This window comes from Zootoca vivipara, chromosome 1, assembly GCF_963506605.1.
Source record: "Zootoca vivipara chromosome 1, rZooViv1.1, whole genome shotgun sequence".
Lineage (NCBI taxonomy): Eukaryota > Metazoa > Chordata > Lepidosauria > Squamata > Lacertidae > Zootoca > Zootoca vivipara.
Window position 1 is genome coordinate 78128328 of NC_083276.1, and position 17215 is coordinate 78145542.

A 17215-nucleotide genomic window follows, 5' to 3' on the forward strand; every position below is an offset into this window, starting at 1 on the left:
CAACACTACAATGGTGCAGAGCTAGAACTGATTTTGGATTTAGCTGGCTGATTTACTTTTGTATTCTTGCAATTTTGTCTTTGTGTGCAGATATCTTGGTATTTGCCCAGGGATTCGTTTAGGGGGGGTTGAACTTTTACCTTAAAAATCCAGGATTTTCATAAATAAGAAACAAGAACAAAATGCAGATCTACATTTACTGCAAGAACCAAGTTTATGATGTCAGTGCTTGCTTTGATTAGCTTGGATATTACTGTCATCTTTATCAGTGTTAATGTTCATACTCTGTAAAGTTTGTTGGGAATGCGACATGAGCATAATGTTTAGTGAAATAAACTGAGGCTGTAGTTAATTACCTTGATCTTAACCTGGCAGTGCAGAGGCGTCCAACCGATGCTGTAGCACTCCGTGTTGGAAGAAAGGCTGGACTCCAAGGAGATATTCAAGTGTGCGGTGGCTTCCCAGGTGTAACAGAATTCCGTCTTGTTTATCCAACACAGATTCTTCATTAAAGGTACATCCACATCTGAGAGGCTTCCCATGTGAATCTCCAGGAAAGTTTTGTCCTCACTCAGAGTCTGCAGGATGAGGGAATGAGCTTTTCTTTCCCAAATAAGACCACTGGCGTTCCCTTTCAGGATCCAATTTTTGTTTGGCTGATCCACCACTTGCCAGTAGATAATCCCGATGGTCATCACAAAGAACACAGATACCCCAAGGCAGGCAATTGCTCCTTTCCAGGTCTCATTCATTTCCTTCCGCCCAGAATCCCACGTCACCTCTGGAACTAGTGTCGGGTTCCTGGGACGATTGTGAGGCATTTTACTCACACGAAGAATTTTTTTTCTAATGATCTAGGAAGGACTCTCAAGGCACAGAGCTCTCCCCTTTTTAGAGCTTTGCAGGAAGCTCAGTTCAAATTTGATTCCCCCCCCCTGCTGTCCATGAGTAACTTCACACTATCCCTGCCCAGGGGAGGGAGAGAACAAAAAAGAAGTGGGGAAAGGTACAACTTTTCAAAGATTTTCCCAGCACTTCTCACTGCATTACATTCAAAAGAGAGACTTAAGTCTGGGGAAGTGATTCTAGCCAGTTCTGCGCTAGCAGCATAAAGCCTGCAAAATATAGCTGCAAATGCGTGGTGTCAGATGCATTTGCCCCTGCCAGATTTGTCCCAGGTCCTTGAGCCATGACATTTCTTTGGCCTGTCAGACTGTGCCTAATCAGGAACTCTGTCTATAGCTTAATAGAAGTCTATGTACACAGTGAGACCCTGGATCCTAGATGAGAGACAGCCTGCTCACAGAACACATAAGTGGGAGGCATCTGTGTTATAAGAAACAGCAAACTGTCAATCCAGCTCCACCTCTGGGTTTGGACTCAACCTTTTAAAGCCCCCAAAACTGTAACAGGGACCCACAGATGACCAGCCCACTTTGAAAGCATCATTAAATCTTTTTAGCCCTGAATATGGTTGCAAAATCAAAATTAAAAGCCAGGAGTCTGAAATAATAAATGTCTTGTTATATTCTGTTGAGTTGTCACAGTTTTGAAGAGTGTTAATCATAAATCGTTGATGTTGTAAATAAGCACGGGGTCCTTGAATGTCAAATTGAATTTTTAGCATTTATATTAGTGAGGGTTTAAGTCTTTGAACAGAATACTTTACAGATGTCAGATGTCATGGTGTTACATTATGCACAATAGATACCTTTATGTATTTGGTCTTCTTGGCTCTGGTCAGATTTCACACAGAGTGCATTAAACACTCTCTATTATTTTTAGGGGCTGTGCAGTGCAATCTTTACTGAGAAGTAGGTTTAACAGGGTTTGCTCCTTGATAAATCTGTTTTAGGATTGCCGCTTAATTGAAATTATTTCCTAATGAAGCACAGACCCCCACATACACAACCCCCAAAGTTTTAGAGATTCTCTCTTGCTCTTTTTAACCATTTCTTAATTTTAAAAGACAGAGGCAGAACCTTTTAAACCCAACAAAGATCAGCTTTTCATTAATATAAACCAGATAAGCTCAACTAAAGGATCATGCTGGTTACACAACGAAGAACACGATTCATTCTCTTTTCAAATGTTATTTTTCTACATCAAAGTTCTGGGAAGGACATAAAGATCTGGACTAGTTTTCATTTACTTTCAGGTAGAGCTTAGAAAATAGTTTTGGCACAAACACTACCATCTCCCAAAGAGAGTAGGTTTGCCAAAGAGAATGCTTCTTCCTCCACAAGCACTGTTCTCAAAATCAATTAAGGCAAGGATGGCACAATAAAAACCAGTAGCTTTAAATGTGGTGGAGTTTTATAACTTCACATATCTCTTTAACCTGCCAGAACCAGGACTGACAAACATCTGAACTGGGCAGTTCCAAGTCCCATATTCATGGAAGTCATTTAGAGTATTCTCTCACAACTTGCTTCCACTCTGTGCCTCATAAACACAATTCACAGTTCAAACATCACATCAAACAATAATATAAAGCAAACTATACTCTAATACTCTAACTATACTCTTCTTGGGAGAAAAGCAATGACAGACCTAGACAGCATCTGAAAAAAGCAGAGACATCACCTTGCTGACAAAGGTCTGTATAGTTAAAGCTATGGTTTTCCCAGTAGTGATGTATGGAAGTGAGAGCTGGACCATAAAGAAGGCTGATCGTCGAAGAATTGATGCTTTTGAATTATGGTGCTGGAGGAGACCCTTGGGAGTACCATGGACTGCAAGAAGATCAAACCTATCCATTCTGTAGGAAATCAGCCCTGAGTGCTCACTGGAAGGACAGATCGTGAAGCTGAGGCTCCAATACTTTGGCCACCTCATGAGAAGAGAAGACTCCCTGGAAAAGACCCTGACGTTGGGAAAGATGGAGGGCACAAGGAGAAGGGGATGACAGAGGACGAGATGGTTGGACAGTGTTCTCGAAGCTACGAACATGAGTTTGGCCAAACTGCGGGAGGCAGTGGAAGACAGGAGTGCCTGGCGTGCTCTGGGCCATGGGGTCACGAAGAGTCAGACATGACTAAACGACTACAACAACAACACTCTAATGTGTAGGACCCTGCTCAAAAGTTCCAGTGGCATTCCTGCGCTTGCTACCATCATGCTATAGATGAAAGAAGCTCAAGCCTGGTTTGTTGGGCTGTCTGAACCCAGGCTTGTGACTTGTTTCTCCAAACAAACCAAAAGTGGTAAACCAAGAACAAACTTTGGTTACCACTCACAGTTTGGAAGAAATAAACCATGAGCCTGGATTTCAACAACATGCCAAGACATTTTGTTTTGTCCATGGCACAGCAGCAGGGGAGGAGCACCCCAGAAACGGCTAAGCAATGTGCACCAGCATGCTGGCTATTAACCTGAATGCACAGTTTGCTTTTCGAAGCATGCATAAACATGGATCAGACTGCATTGCTAGCATACGAACGAACTATATGCTTACAGAAGTTTAAAATCAGTCCCAGAGCAATTGACTCACATGAAACTGAAGGGAAACTATCAAGGTTCCAGAGCAGCGATTTGGCATCGTTTCCAGAGCTAACTGGATTCCTGCGGTGGGAGGAAATAGCACTTGATTAGTGGATGATATCATGGTACAACAGCTAAAGGGCCAGTAAGTACAAATAAGGATTAAGGAAATATGACAAAGCAGCCTCTGAGTCTGAAACGTAATGCAAAGCCATCCAGAAAATCTTATTGACCTCAGATGGTTCTGACCCATGTGGCAGTGTGAACTAGTCATAAATTTAATCTAAAGTGAGAAAAATCACAACTTCACAACTTTACTTGGCTGTGGTGACAAACAGATGCTAGAAGAAAAAGGGCCACCTGCTGTGTTTTATATGACTGTGATGCTCTAGAAAAAGGAAAGCACAATGGAGCATTACTATCACACCGTATTAGATTTTAAATACGTTAACTTGGTCCTGAGCCTTCCTTTCTCTGAACAAAGTCGACATCCATAGTCAGAGACAAGGCTACTGCAATCCTAGCCCCCCCCCCTTCCAATAGCAGCGGCATTGTGGGTTTGAAGGAGTCATTCAGCTAATTGTGCTTGTCTCTTCTGGAAAAGGTATTCAAACATTTGTTTGTTTGTTTGTTTGTTTGTTTGTTTGTTTGTTTGTTCTATAGGATTTTTCACAGTTCCACCTTTGCAAATCTCTCCAAGGTTTCTAGCTTTCTGGAAAGGTTTCTCAAAGAATTCACCAATAAGCTAACCCTGATTACCTGCACTTTTTGTGGGTTTCTTCTCGGAAACAGTCCCCCAGCTACCAGTTTTCTGACATCCATTCTAACTTGCCTAATGAATCACATTTTTTGTCCAGTTAGAAATTGTTGGTTAAGAGCAGGGGTCAGCAAACTGTTTCAGCAACACTGTCCCTCAGACCTTGTGGGGGGCCGGACTATATTTTGAAAAAAAAATGAACGAATTCCTATGCCCAAAAATAACCCAGGGATGCATTTTAAATAAAAGCACACTCATGTAAAAACACCAGGCAGGCCCCACAAATAACCCAGAGATGCATTTTAAATAAAAGGACACATTCTACTCATGTAAAAACATGCTGATTCCTGGACTATCCGCGGGCCGGATTTAGAAGGCAATTGGGCCGGATCCGACCCCCGGGCCTTAGGTTGCCTACCCATGGTTAAGAGTAAAAGAAAAATGACACGGCCCAGCTGTTTACAAGGAACTCGAATGCTTTTAATGAGTGTTTTAACAATAAATCATTGCTGTCTGATATATGTGTGTTTTCATTTGTTATGAATGTACAGTGGTACCTCAAGTTACAGACGCTTCAGGTTACAGGCGCTTCAGGTTACAGACTCCACTAATGCAGAAATAGTACCTCGAGTTAAGAACTTTGCTTCAGGATGAGAACAGAAATTGCGCAGCGGTGGCAGGAGGCCCCATTAGCTAAAGTGGTACCTCAGGTTAAGAACAGTTTCAGGTTAAGAACAGCTTAGGGAAGTGAACATGTTTCTCCCATCACCTCCACCACGTCTGCTTATCCTCACAACAACCCTGTGCAGAATCCAACGTAGTGCTAACTGAACATTCCACCAACACAAGGATTTCTGCTTGTGCAATGGAACATTTCCCCCCCTGCCCCCCGTGCACCCCCTAAATCTGTTCTAGGGGCTCCCTCCCCCTAAGGTGAGGCCACCGGGCATGCATGGGGAGAGGGGGAAGTTCCATTGTGCAAAAATAAAATAAAAATACTTGTGCTGGTGGGAGAAGGTAGTTGAATGCTGGCCCATGAGGTAGGTTAGGCTCAAGAAGACTCACCCAAGATCATCCAGTGAGCTTCATGAGTGAGTATGGATCTGAACCCTGGCCCCTCGGGTCCTAGTCTGCCACTATAACAACTCCACCATACCGTCTCTCAGATTATTGGACATTTAGGTTTGTGAGAGTTATTGTTACTATGGTGCGTATTTTTATGTTTGTATATTGTAAACCGCTCTGTGATCCTCAGGCGAAGGGTGGTAATTTAATAAATAATAAAATAAATAAATGAGAAGGTAGTTCTGAAGGTACTTGACGACTTCAAGACAGTCAGACCGGTTTGCATCTGAGAATGTGGAAGTTCTTAGTCATGGAAATAGTTCTAGAACTGTAGCTCCTGAAGAAAGTCTTTAGAAATGGGCCCAGCAATAATAATGAAAAACGAATTAATCCATTTTAGGGTTAAAATGAGAAAAGATTGGTCATTAGAGTTGAATAGACAATCAGATTGTGTGTGTGTGTGTGTGTGTGTGTGTGCGTGTGCGTGTGTGTGTGCATTCCTCATCATAATTATCACAGTGATAATTATTGTTAGGGTAAAGTATGGGAGAAAGTGGTTATTAGCACATCCTGACCATAGACAATTGGAAACAGAGATGGAAAAAATGAACACTTCTTTCTCTGCATTCTGTGGTGTAACAACAAATAATTAAGAAGGAAGCATTACCAGATTATTCCAGTTTCAATTAAATAGACTTCCAGTAAAATAAACCTTACCTTCTTCTTGTAAGCTGTTGGAAGATCAGCAATTTCACCGGGCAGAAGCCAGAAGCTACGGTAAAAAATACAAAGCAGTAGATGCGACTGTTCCTTAGACAGATTGGTTCTGTGTAATCCAAGGCTTCTAAAATACTGCTTGCAAAAATCTTGGAAAAGCTGTTGAAGAAAAACAGGAAGGTTAGTGCCGCTCTCAGAGCAAAATGCATCAACAACAGCTGTGGGTGGGTACCACTGAACAATTGTGCGTTCAAAGCGATGATGCCATGTGGTGACATCCTAAAGGTTGCCATGATAATGGCATCCTGATCCAGGCATCAGAGCAGCAGACCCAAGACAAAACCCAGTCATCCAAGCTAGCTAGATATCGTATAACTTGTTTTATGTATCCCAGTAAACTAATCAGAAATAACACACAGTCAAAGAACAGGCAAGTTTGCATAGAGTTGCAAGTATATGTATGTGTATTTATATGCACATAATTGCAAGATTTCCAGTGGATGAAACCCATGGTAGTGGTAGCTATGTTTTATGAATCTTTATGGGGTTGGACCCAGCTGAAGTATTGTTGACAAGCCCTTTGAAGGGCAGAACAAATTTATCAAAGGTGAGTGGTAGAGGACACACATTCCATGCAGGTTCAATCTCCATCATATTCAGGTAGGGCCCAGAGAGACTATTGCCTGAAACCCTGGAAAGCCTTTGCCAGTCAATGCAGCTAGGTGGACTAATGGTCAACATAAGGCAGTTTCCAATGTTCCTGTGACTGTTTGAATAATACGTCAAACCATAGGTAGAGTGCTTGATCGAAATATTCTCAGGACCCAGTGATTCTGGGGTGTCCCTGACAAGTCAAGGTCCTACAACATCCACATGCAGCTGGTGGGTGACCTTGGGCTAGTCACACTTCCTTGAAGTCTCTCAGCCCCACTCACCTCACAGAGTGTTTGTTGTGGGGGAGGAAGGGAAAAGGAGATTGTTAGCCGCTTTGAGACTCCTTCGGGTAGTGATAAAGTGGGATATCAAATCCAAACTCTTCTTCTTCTAGTTTTATGACCAATTCTTTGATTTGAGTTGCTGCTCTCAGATGGCAATGTTGGCCTTTCTACAGGGAACATGGCACTTAAGCTGATAGATTGGATCCTTTATTTACTTTTTGCTCTCACCCCACAAATGACAAAAGCTGCTACTATGACCAGATATGTAACTTAACATACACATGTCAAAAGTAGTGCAGTAATTAAATTTTTTAAAAAGAGCTAACATAAACATAAACAAGCAAAAGCACTGGGGAAAGGCTTCTAGTTGGCCCTTTTACAAATGGAAGGTGAATAATTTTCCAGGAACAATAATAATAATTTAACTTTTTTCACAAAAGTAACCTGAAGCAATGTAGAAGACAAACATTAAAACCAAGTATTAAAACAAGCAAAAACCAACCAAAAATGCTGATTGGTAATATGTATAAAGGGGCAGATTCAATTCAACCCACTCCACTAAATAGATGGGCAAAAGAAGTGGACACAAATATACTTAAGTGTCCTCTAAATTAATGGCCAAAAGCCTGGACAATTTTTGGTTTTTGCCTGGCACCTAAAAACAGATAGTAATCCTGCCAAACATGCCTCCCTGGGAAAAGCATTCCACAAACAGGAAGCCACCACTGAAAATGTAGGTTCTCATGTTGCAACCCTCCACACCTCGCTTGGAGGAGGACACATGGAGAAGAGCCTCAGATGATGAACACAGGAGCCAGATAATGAATTCAGGGGGAAGGCTTGTTCAGAATAGTGCAAGTTATTCCTTTTGTCATTCCCTGTAGAATAATAAAATTGATTCTGTAGAATAGGGACCCTGAGGGATATCTAGTCTAACCCCTTACAGTGTAGGAATCTCAACTAAAGCATCCATGACAGATGGCCATTCAACCTCTGCTTAAAAACATCCAATGAAGGAGAGTCCACTATCTTCCAAGAGAGTCTGTCCAACTGTCGAACAGCTCTTACCATCAGAGAATTCTTCCTGATGTTTAGTCAGAATCTCATTTCTTGTAACTTAAATCCATTAGTTCAGATCCTACCCTTTGGAGAAGAAGAAAACAAGCTTGCTTCAGCTTTGGATTTCCAAGTCCTATATTCCAAGAAAGATGTGTTTTGCTTACATTCTGGAGTGGTGTTCATTGAATGTGAGGTATGTCCTCAGGTTCATCTAAAACAGGGGTTCCCAAACTTACCTCGCCAAGGGCTGGTGACGCCAGTCGTGTGCACACACAATTTCCGGTGCACTTCCGGGTTGCCAGAACACCGGAAATAGCTTGTGCGCATGCGCATGGGCCTCCTCCGACCTGGAAGTGCACCGGAAATTATGCTTGCGCATGCAGACAAGCTATTTCCGACACTCCCGGCAACCTGAAAGTGGGCAGCCACACTGCGCTGCGCCAGTAAGAGCGGGCAGTGGCAGTGGGCGACGGGGGTCGGTGGAGGCCGCATAAATGAGCCTTGTGGGCCGCATCCGGCCTGCGGGCCTTGGTTTGGGGAAGCCTGATCTAAAACTCTGGATTATCTCACTGTTGCCATCTGTTCATTCCAGCACCTGATGGTTGCTATTTCAAAGGCTGCAGATTTTGAGAGAAGTAGTTGGGGTTTCTTCCCTCCATCTCCCCTTTCAGGAGGCTATAAGCTTTTAAAGGTTTCAACAGCAGATTGCCTCAGGCTCAAACCCCATATTCTTCAAAAGCATATGCCCGTTAATAGTATTGCCCGTTAATACTAGCAGAGTTTACTGTACAAGGAGCCAGAGTCAGACATAAAACATGAAAACAGAAGGGAAAATTATAACTCAAAGGAATGAAAGCTCATTGTATCAGATTTAACTCATGATAAATAGATTTAAAGGGCCTGCTCCTTAATCCACATGGATGCTAACTGAAGCCAGGCGAGGCGCACAGCAACTGGCCAATAAAAGCCTGCCTTGTAAACATTCCTGCCTTTACTACCTTCTGTGTTGCTTTCCCCTTTCAACTCATTTCATCATCCCTAAGTAGCCAAGGAGGCCCCCAGTTCCTGATGCTCCCAACTGGATTTGATAAAGAAATGTGGGCCAGGATTTAAATTAGCAGAACTGCAGTGAATCAAATTGGTGCTCGTGCTGGGACTGTAGATTCAGAGGTTGCAGTCCTGCCTGCAGTTAGGCTACCTAAATCCCATTAAAGTAGTTGGGAGCAATAGGCTGTGTGTGCAGGCCTGGCAGCCATAGTCATATAAGCTGTTCAGAGCAGGAAGACTTATTGCTACTAACCCACATGCTGAAAGCTGTATTTAATATTTAGTTCTGGATAAATGTGCACATAAAATGAGCTCGATTCCCAGCAGTTCCTCCTCTAATTACATGCCAAGCCCTGGGTTCATTATTATTATTGTCATTTGTCATTTATCATTATGGGAAAGGACACCTGAGAGGAAAAGACAGGAGCAAAAAACAAATTGAAAATGATAACCAATATCTCAAAGGTAGAGGCACCACCCTCAGTGAAACAAGGCACTAACTAATTCATCCGAACAAGTCCTTTAAAAAGGTAGTACTGTACTATTACTGTCAGTTGCTGGGGGATCATGAACAAGAGAGGGCCTTGTGCTCCCGTTCTGCTTTTAGGCCTCCCATAGGCATTTGGTTGGCCATGAGGGGAAACAGGATGGGACTTTCGTTTGATTTTGCAAATCTCTTCCTGTAAGGTGGACGACTGGCTTCCCAAATTGACCAGACGAAATCTCAGGCAGTTGAACAATTTTATTATTGGTTTGTCGGCAAAACAATATGGAGCAGTAGGGAAAAAAACATTCCTCATTCTGCCCGACCCATGGGCATACACAGAGTGCTTTTATACCTTTTTGACAGAGTGAAGTGAAGATCAGCCTTTCTGCAGTACTTCATCAACCAATCAAGAGAGAGCACCCCAAGATGCAAAGTCACCCGCCCAACTCTACTAGGTGGCGTTATGTACCTGGTACCTTCATACACGTGTCTATGTGGAATTTTACAGGCACAATTGTGGTTGTGCTCTACTTATAATTTGCGGTGGGCTACATCCTCTTGCTCTTGTGGTTTATGCTAGAATTTCTTAGAAGTGCTGTGTGTGGTTAGATCTTTGCATTAGATGTGCAAACATGCTGTGCCTGTGTGCAAAGTGCTGTCTAATTTACTTTCTATCAGAGGCAGAGAGATTTAGAAAATGGAGTTCCTCTTGCTTTTAGGGCCTGCATGGTCTGACCAGGATTATTCTGGCCCTGGTCATTGCCACCCTATATTCCCTCCTCTTCAATATGGAGATGAAAAACAGGTGTGTTTCTGCATCTCCATTTGATTGACCCATCGCACTACAGTGTTTCCTGGTGTTTCCTGCTTGGCAGGGGGTTGAACTGAATGGCCCTTGTGGTCTCTTCCAACTCTATGATTCTACAGAGGAGCCAGCAGCTTCCCATGCTCCAATGTTAGGCCAAAGGATGGGCAACAGAGAGCAAAGTAAGTGAGGAAGCTTCTGCTGACTTTTCCCAGGCTTGTTATTCAGCTTGTCTCAGAAGGGTTACCAGAAGCTTTATACAGACCAAGGTTCTGCATAGGGCTAAGACAATAAGAAAGAAAATTAATATTATGAGCAGAATCTCTTTTAACTATGACCAACCTGGGAGCCAAGAACTAATCTAACTCCATACACTGGGCAGACCTTCACCGTCTAGGCTAACCTTGTGGTACAGATCAGCCTGCTTCTTAATGTTTTTAACATCACTCTCAACACGTTTACTCTGGTTGTATACCGATGTTAGTTCCCTGATCCGTCCAATATCGGTCACCACGCGTTGAGCCTGATTGATGTACACACAGCAGGAGGAGTTCAGAAGGGCTACCTGGCCAGCTGCGTCTAGTCCTGAGAGTCTGGCCAAAACCTCATGCTTTTTTATTGAGAGACTTCAGAGCCCTCAGAAGATTGCTGGGCTTCAAAGAAGTATGTAGGGCAGAAGAAGGCTAACTGGAAGCTTGCTCAAATGTTAGGTTTTTGACTTCCAGGGAAATAGTGCAAGGCAGATAGATAACTTCGTGGTGGGGGCTGCCTTTTCTACTGAACAGTTAAAATACCTGACCAAGGCTGTTAAATGTTTCTTAGTGTCACCAGAACTAAAAAGGTTCCAGGAACCTCCGGCTGTGATCAGGAACTAGCAGTCATTAAAGACATAGTACATTGCTTTTCTTAAATCAAATAGCAAAATATTTTACAAACAGACCTAAATTTTGTTACCTGGCACATTCAGACCTTCATTTTGAAACTTCTTAACTTAAGGTATACAAGCTAGTGTTTCTAAAACTTGTGAATAACGTGCATTACTAAGCAGTTTCTTAAAAATGCTACCACACATACACATGGGGTTGGAAACTTTCCTAAGGGGGAAAGGATAATTCATTGTTAGGATAGACACCATCAGCTAATTCATAGGGCTATACACAAACTCTGAGAGCCTGTAGATTAAGGCATTCAGTCTGCAGAACTGTCAGTGTAAAATAACCATGAAAGTTTTTTTTTTCCTGCTTCAGCTTGATGCTATAAAGCAGAGTAAAAATGCTTGCTGAATTTAAGCCTGGTTCAGCTTTTGATTAATCTATTTCCATAACTCCTAAGCATTTTCTGTTGAAGTTTTTAGCCTTCGTGTTAGACCTAACTGGGAACACATATTTGCATTATACAAACATCATTTTTGTCGAAGCACAAGTGCCACTTTCTACTACATTGCATTTCCATTTGAGGCACAACAAAAAAATCGCAATACAGACTTTTGGCAACAAAGGGTTCTTTCTCTCAGGTGGGCCATGAATCTATAATGGCCACACTAGTCTTCAGAGATACTAGGATACTATAGTTGCTGGAAATCTAAAAGCCAAGGGGCTTTAGCCACTGTTTCCAAAACTTTATGTCAGCAGGAAAATACACAGTTCTCTCTCAGCTCAGTACTGGGCTTCAATGCAAATCAGTGGGTTTCAAAAGTTCCTACACAGTTCTAAAGGCCAGGAATATATATATGTATAACAATTGGAGGTTTGTCCTAGCTGAGCATTTGGCTACAGAAAGAATGGCTATTGTTCCAGTTTGCCAGAATCAGGAGAGGCTTGCATTAGATATCAGTGGGCTACCAGAAGCTTCTCCCATCATTTCCAAAGCCAGAACTGAGGGGTGCACCTGGCCAGCTCTTCCAGTTACATCCCCAACCCAGCTATAGCCCTGTATCACCTAGGGAGTTGCTGGAACCCTCCCCATATCTGTATGACCTAGGGAGTTGCTGGAACCCACCCCATGGTTCAATTTCTGAAACTGTTTTGGGTCTGTTCGCTCAAGTGAGGCAGGTACACTGCCCTTCCTTCCAAATTAAGGATACTGCTTTGGGGCAGGTAGACTTCTACTGTGGGTCCCACTCAATTGATGCCTCCCATACAAATATACATACATACATACATACATATATAAGGGTCTAAGATTTACTGCGTCTCCTTGTCTCCTTGATGTTTGGTGCTGCATAAGATGGACATTCCTCAACCCGTGCGTCGAGTGACAGCGTCCGGAGTGTCACAGCAGGGGCTACTTCGGTTTCCCATGCGCTGGGCGTCTTTTGCCGGTCAGACGCTGCAAGGGGAAACTGGTGCACCGTGCGCTGGGTACCCACTCCTGATTAGGTACAGCAGGGTGTGGATCCAGGGGGTCATCTCAGGCACTTTCACCGGATGGAATGGATACCTCACCACCTAGGAATGAAGAGGGTCTCGTCTCCCTTCCTTCAAGGATTCACTCAGGGACTCGCTAGCGTCAGGCTGGAACCATCGTGTCAGGCTCCGCAAGGCTACACGCTGTTCGCTCGAGTGATTTCCTGTAGATAAAAAACAAAGGAGGGGGGGAGAGAGAGAGATTGTCCTTGTAGCTGCCGCTGCTGTTTTAGAACTTCTTGCTGGTTAGTCCACCACCAAACTCTCCGAGGTAGTGCGTCCCACGTATTGGACATTGAGGTGTGTCTGGCACACAGAAGTCATCTCTGGGATGTAGCAGCAGTTAGTTGAGAAGTCATCTCTGGGATATAGCAGCAGTGCCTTACAGCAGTCTTTGCCGAATTTCACAAGGCTTGCAACAGGATTCCACGTCTGGTCCATCTTTCAGGATCTCCCCGTGGTTTCTCTTTCCTTCCACAGAACTTCATGCATGTGCAGGGTTAAGGAGGGGTCCTTTAAATCCGTATTTGCCTCCCATCCAGCTGCCGACGGCTGAGTTCTGCTAGGATACTGAAGCCTGTTTTTCAAATTATGCAAAGTCTTGTGGTTTCTAGAATAAGAAAAAACTTACAGCTGCTTTGTAGCAACGGGCTGTTTCCGTGAGACATAAAATTTTTTAAAGTCAAAGCATTTAGAGCAGTAGTGTTTTTGTAAGCTGAAACGTGGACCTCCAAAGCATAACATCTTTTTCTCCCTACTTTCACAGCAACGGTCTTGGTCACACAATGTCACACAATAGAATGTCCGAAATGGCAACACCAGCCAGGCACAGCCACAGTCTCTAAGTGCAGGTTGCAGGAGAAAGCAAGTTGTGCAAATACAAATCATGCAGAATCGCTTGTGTAACCAAATAAGGGGGGTTACGCCACACATCTCTGCCGGAGGTTTGAGAGACTGCTTGAGATTTTTCGCAGCCTGTCTTCCAATGGTAGTGTTAGATTCAAACAGACAATGTCTTTACACACAAATCTCCATTCAGTATAACTTCCTTCTACCTTATCCTGAATTCTTTAGTTGATAAACATTCATTTCATTAAAATATGCAGTTCTACAAATTTTCCAACGTTGCTGTCACAAAAACATATGAAATGGGGTTGCAGGTAGGAGGGTAAAACCCTTTAAACGTAGTTTGCTTTTAGAAGGACTCAAATGTCTCTTTTCCCCCCATTCTTGTAAGTTTCCCCAAAAACTAAAGTCTGCACAGCTACAACAGGACTTGGGGAAAAGATTATAATTGTTCAAATAAAATCTATTGTCTCTTGCGTTGTGAACTACTTAAGTACATGATTTTCTTTTCTTTTCTTTTGAAGCCAGCTGAAGCATATGAAAACATTTTCTGAGCACCGTTACTGGCATTTTGTCAGTTTCCTGTGGGGGGGGGGGTAGCCTCATTTCTAGTATGGTGAATAGCATTCTAAAGGTTGCAGAGATGATTTTTCTGAACCAATCCTCCGCTGTCTGTTTGTACAGCCCTTTTAGGCATAAAATCAGTCTGATGCTTCTTTTGGTTTTTTTTTGGGGGGGGGCTGTTTCAAGGATATTTAAAAGCAGAATACTGGGTGCCTATATTTATAACAAAGTCCAGATGCAGGTAACTCTTAAGTCACCTTGACCATGGCTCTTTGCCATGCCTGCCAAACCGACAAACTCTCTTCTGCTGGGACCCCCTTGTCCCATCTTTCTCCGAACACTCTTCCTTCCTCTTTTACATTGACCGAGACATCTCCGTCCTAGAAACTGACCTTCACCAGTGACCTTTGAACCCCTTCTGGTTCCTCACTGGTCCTTGAGCCATTATTTGTTGCTGTTTAACCACTGCCTTCCTCTTCATCTTCTTTCTCAAAATGCCTTTCTTCTCTCTGGGGTGAGGATACTGGTTTGCACACCCCCTTTTTCTCTGGACTTGTTGTTGGCAGGACTTGTAAATTAAATTTCTTTTATGGCATTGTGAATTTATCTATCATGAATTCTAGGGAAATCACATTTTTCCCTCCTCTTGACCATACTCCTCCCATTTATGGCCCTGTAAAGTATCCCCTCATTCAACCAGAGCATGCACTGCAAACTTTGCCACACATACCATTCATTGGACACTTTACCACACTCTACCTCCCAGTTTTTCCTTGTTTCCTAAGTATCTGTTTGTCAAGGGACCTCTTCCCTACTGACTACTAACATACACATTTTCCTCCTCCCTTTGCCTTTTACCCAAAGCGCCTGGTTCCCCAGTTGACCTCTGATTAACTGAGTACTACCAACACGCTGGAGATGTGATCAGGATCTCCCTTCCCCTCATTAAAGGGGGCCAATTCCCTTCAAGGTACCTTTTCCCTTTCTACTTACCCCAGCCGGCTTTTCCTGTTCTTCCCTTCCAACCTCGGTCCTTTTGCCTCTTTGTCCAGGGCACGGAAACTCAAGGGCCACCTCTGATCCTCCGGAAAAAGTCTGCCGGTGTGCACCAGACCAGAGGCGCCGTTAGGAATCTGCGCCCTGTCCAGTGGGGCAAAAGGGGACTGCCTCTGGTTCAGGGAAATGCCCTCATCCGAGTCACGCACGGCACCAGAAATGTAAGGTGGATGACTGGCTTCCCAAATTGACCAGACGAAATCTCAGGCAGTTGAACAATTTTATTATTGGTTTGTCGGCAAAACAATATGGAGCAGTAGGGAAAAAAACATTCCTCATTCTGCCCGACCCATGGGCATACACAGAGTGCTTTTATACCTTTTTGACAGAGTGAAGTGAAGATCAGCCTTTCTGCAGTACTTCATCAACCAATCAAGAGAGAGCACCCCAAGATGCAAAGTCACCCGCCCAACTCTACTAGGTGGCGTTATGTACCTGGTACCTTCATACACGTGTCTATGTGGAATTTTACAGGCACAATTGTGGTTGTGCTCTACTTATAATTTGCGGTGGGCTACATCCTCTTGCTCTTGTGGTTTATGCTAGAATTTCTTAGAAGTGCTGTGTGTGGTTAGATCTTTGCATTAGATGTGCAAACATGCTGTGCCTGTGTGCAAAGTGCTGTCTAATTTACTTTCTATCAGAGGCAGAGAGATTTAGAAAATGGAGTTCCTCTTGCTTTTAGGGCCTGCATGGTCTGACCAGGATTATTCTGGCCCTGGTCATTGCCACCCTATATTCCAAACAGTGAGATGAACATAAGTCCTGAAAAGAATATGCTTGGGAGGGAGCAGAAAAGGTTGTACATTATTATTATTATTATTATTATTATTATTATTATTATTATTATTATTAATTTGGCAAAGCTGTTGAGCTTTTTCTAGTCTTGCCCAATTGAGTTTTTGAGGTATTTTTTAATGATAGCTACACTTCCGGCAAAAAGATCCAAGGAGGGTGCAAAGGGGAGTTGATGTGGGGTGTGACTTAGGGAAAGGGAGTGTGGCTGAGGAGGAAGGGTAGACTGGTGAGAATCCTGAGAGCCAGACTGAGAGAAAGGAAGAGAAAAATAAGTTGTAAGAGCTGCCTTCCTCTTGCTCCGCCATCGGACAACCTGTTCACAGTACAGGAGTCTTCATTGAGTTGCACATGGATTTTCCTGGGGTCTGCAATGCCCTACAAATGTTCTTATAAAGTACAGTATATCTGATTCCTGATAACTTACTGAACAACGCCCATGTGGAGCATCAAGGTACCTTTTGAAGTCTTGAGAGAAAGAGAAGTTCTTCGCCCGATACTTCCTTTCAAAACCACAGCTTCTTATCCCAAGAAAAGCATTGGGCAGGCTGCAGAGAGATCAGACATGCTGAGTTTAGAGGGATGACTAAAAAGACCTAATTGCATAGTTTGGCTAAGCAGTGGATAGAATAGGTCTGGACAAATATGCAAAGGGTATATAAATACGAAGAAGGGAAAGGCGTTATTTTGCTGTGATATTTTAGTAATACATAATGAGAAGTCTTCAAGTAGCAATAAGAAACAGTGCAATTTAAGTAGGATATCAGAGAACAATAGACGAGCAAGTAAAATAATAAGCCTTTACACTATGGAAAATCTACAGAAATACCTGGATAAGTCATACTAGGGAAGATACTCCTGCTAGGACCACTATGGCTTGCAGGGGCCCTCTATATTATTATTATTCATTGAATTTACATACCGCCCTATACCTGGGGGTCTCAGGGCAGTTCACAGAATAAATAGATGTCCTTTTATTGTGCATGTTGTGTATTGAGTCAAAGGATTTTATCTCTGTATTATTATTGTCTGTATTTGCATTAGGATAAAGTAACTGCCTTTTGGTTCCAGAGGGTACAGCTACTATTGGTTCATTTAAGCTGCTGTATTTGGATCCTCTGGCTTATTGGTTTCCTCCAAAAGGCAGCACTGTGATTGCCTGATATTGTTCCCTCCAAAATGTATCCCTTT

At 43.0% G+C, this 17215-nt stretch overlaps 1 protein-coding gene across 3 annotated transcripts in view; it reads right to left on the reverse strand.

Moving 5' to 3' along the window:
* The window catches only part of LOC118088695 (SITS-binding protein-like), a 42451-nt gene extending 25922 nt beyond the window's left edge, over positions 1-16529 (reverse strand). Inside the window, exons 1-4 of one of the 3 annotated variants that reach the window (XM_060276685.1) lie at positions 16483-16529; positions 6023-6181; positions 3494-3564; positions 357-801 (exon numbers count right to left, since the gene is read on the reverse strand). In XM_060276685.1, the coding sequence (XP_060132668.1) occupies positions 357-801; positions 3494-3495 (447 nt within the window). In that variant the 5' untranslated portion in view covers positions 3496-3564; positions 6023-6181; positions 16483-16529. The other 2 variants (XM_035122651.2, XM_035122642.2) reach the window with 2 other exon arrangements.
* Between the last annotated feature and the right edge of the window lie 686 nt (positions 16530-17215).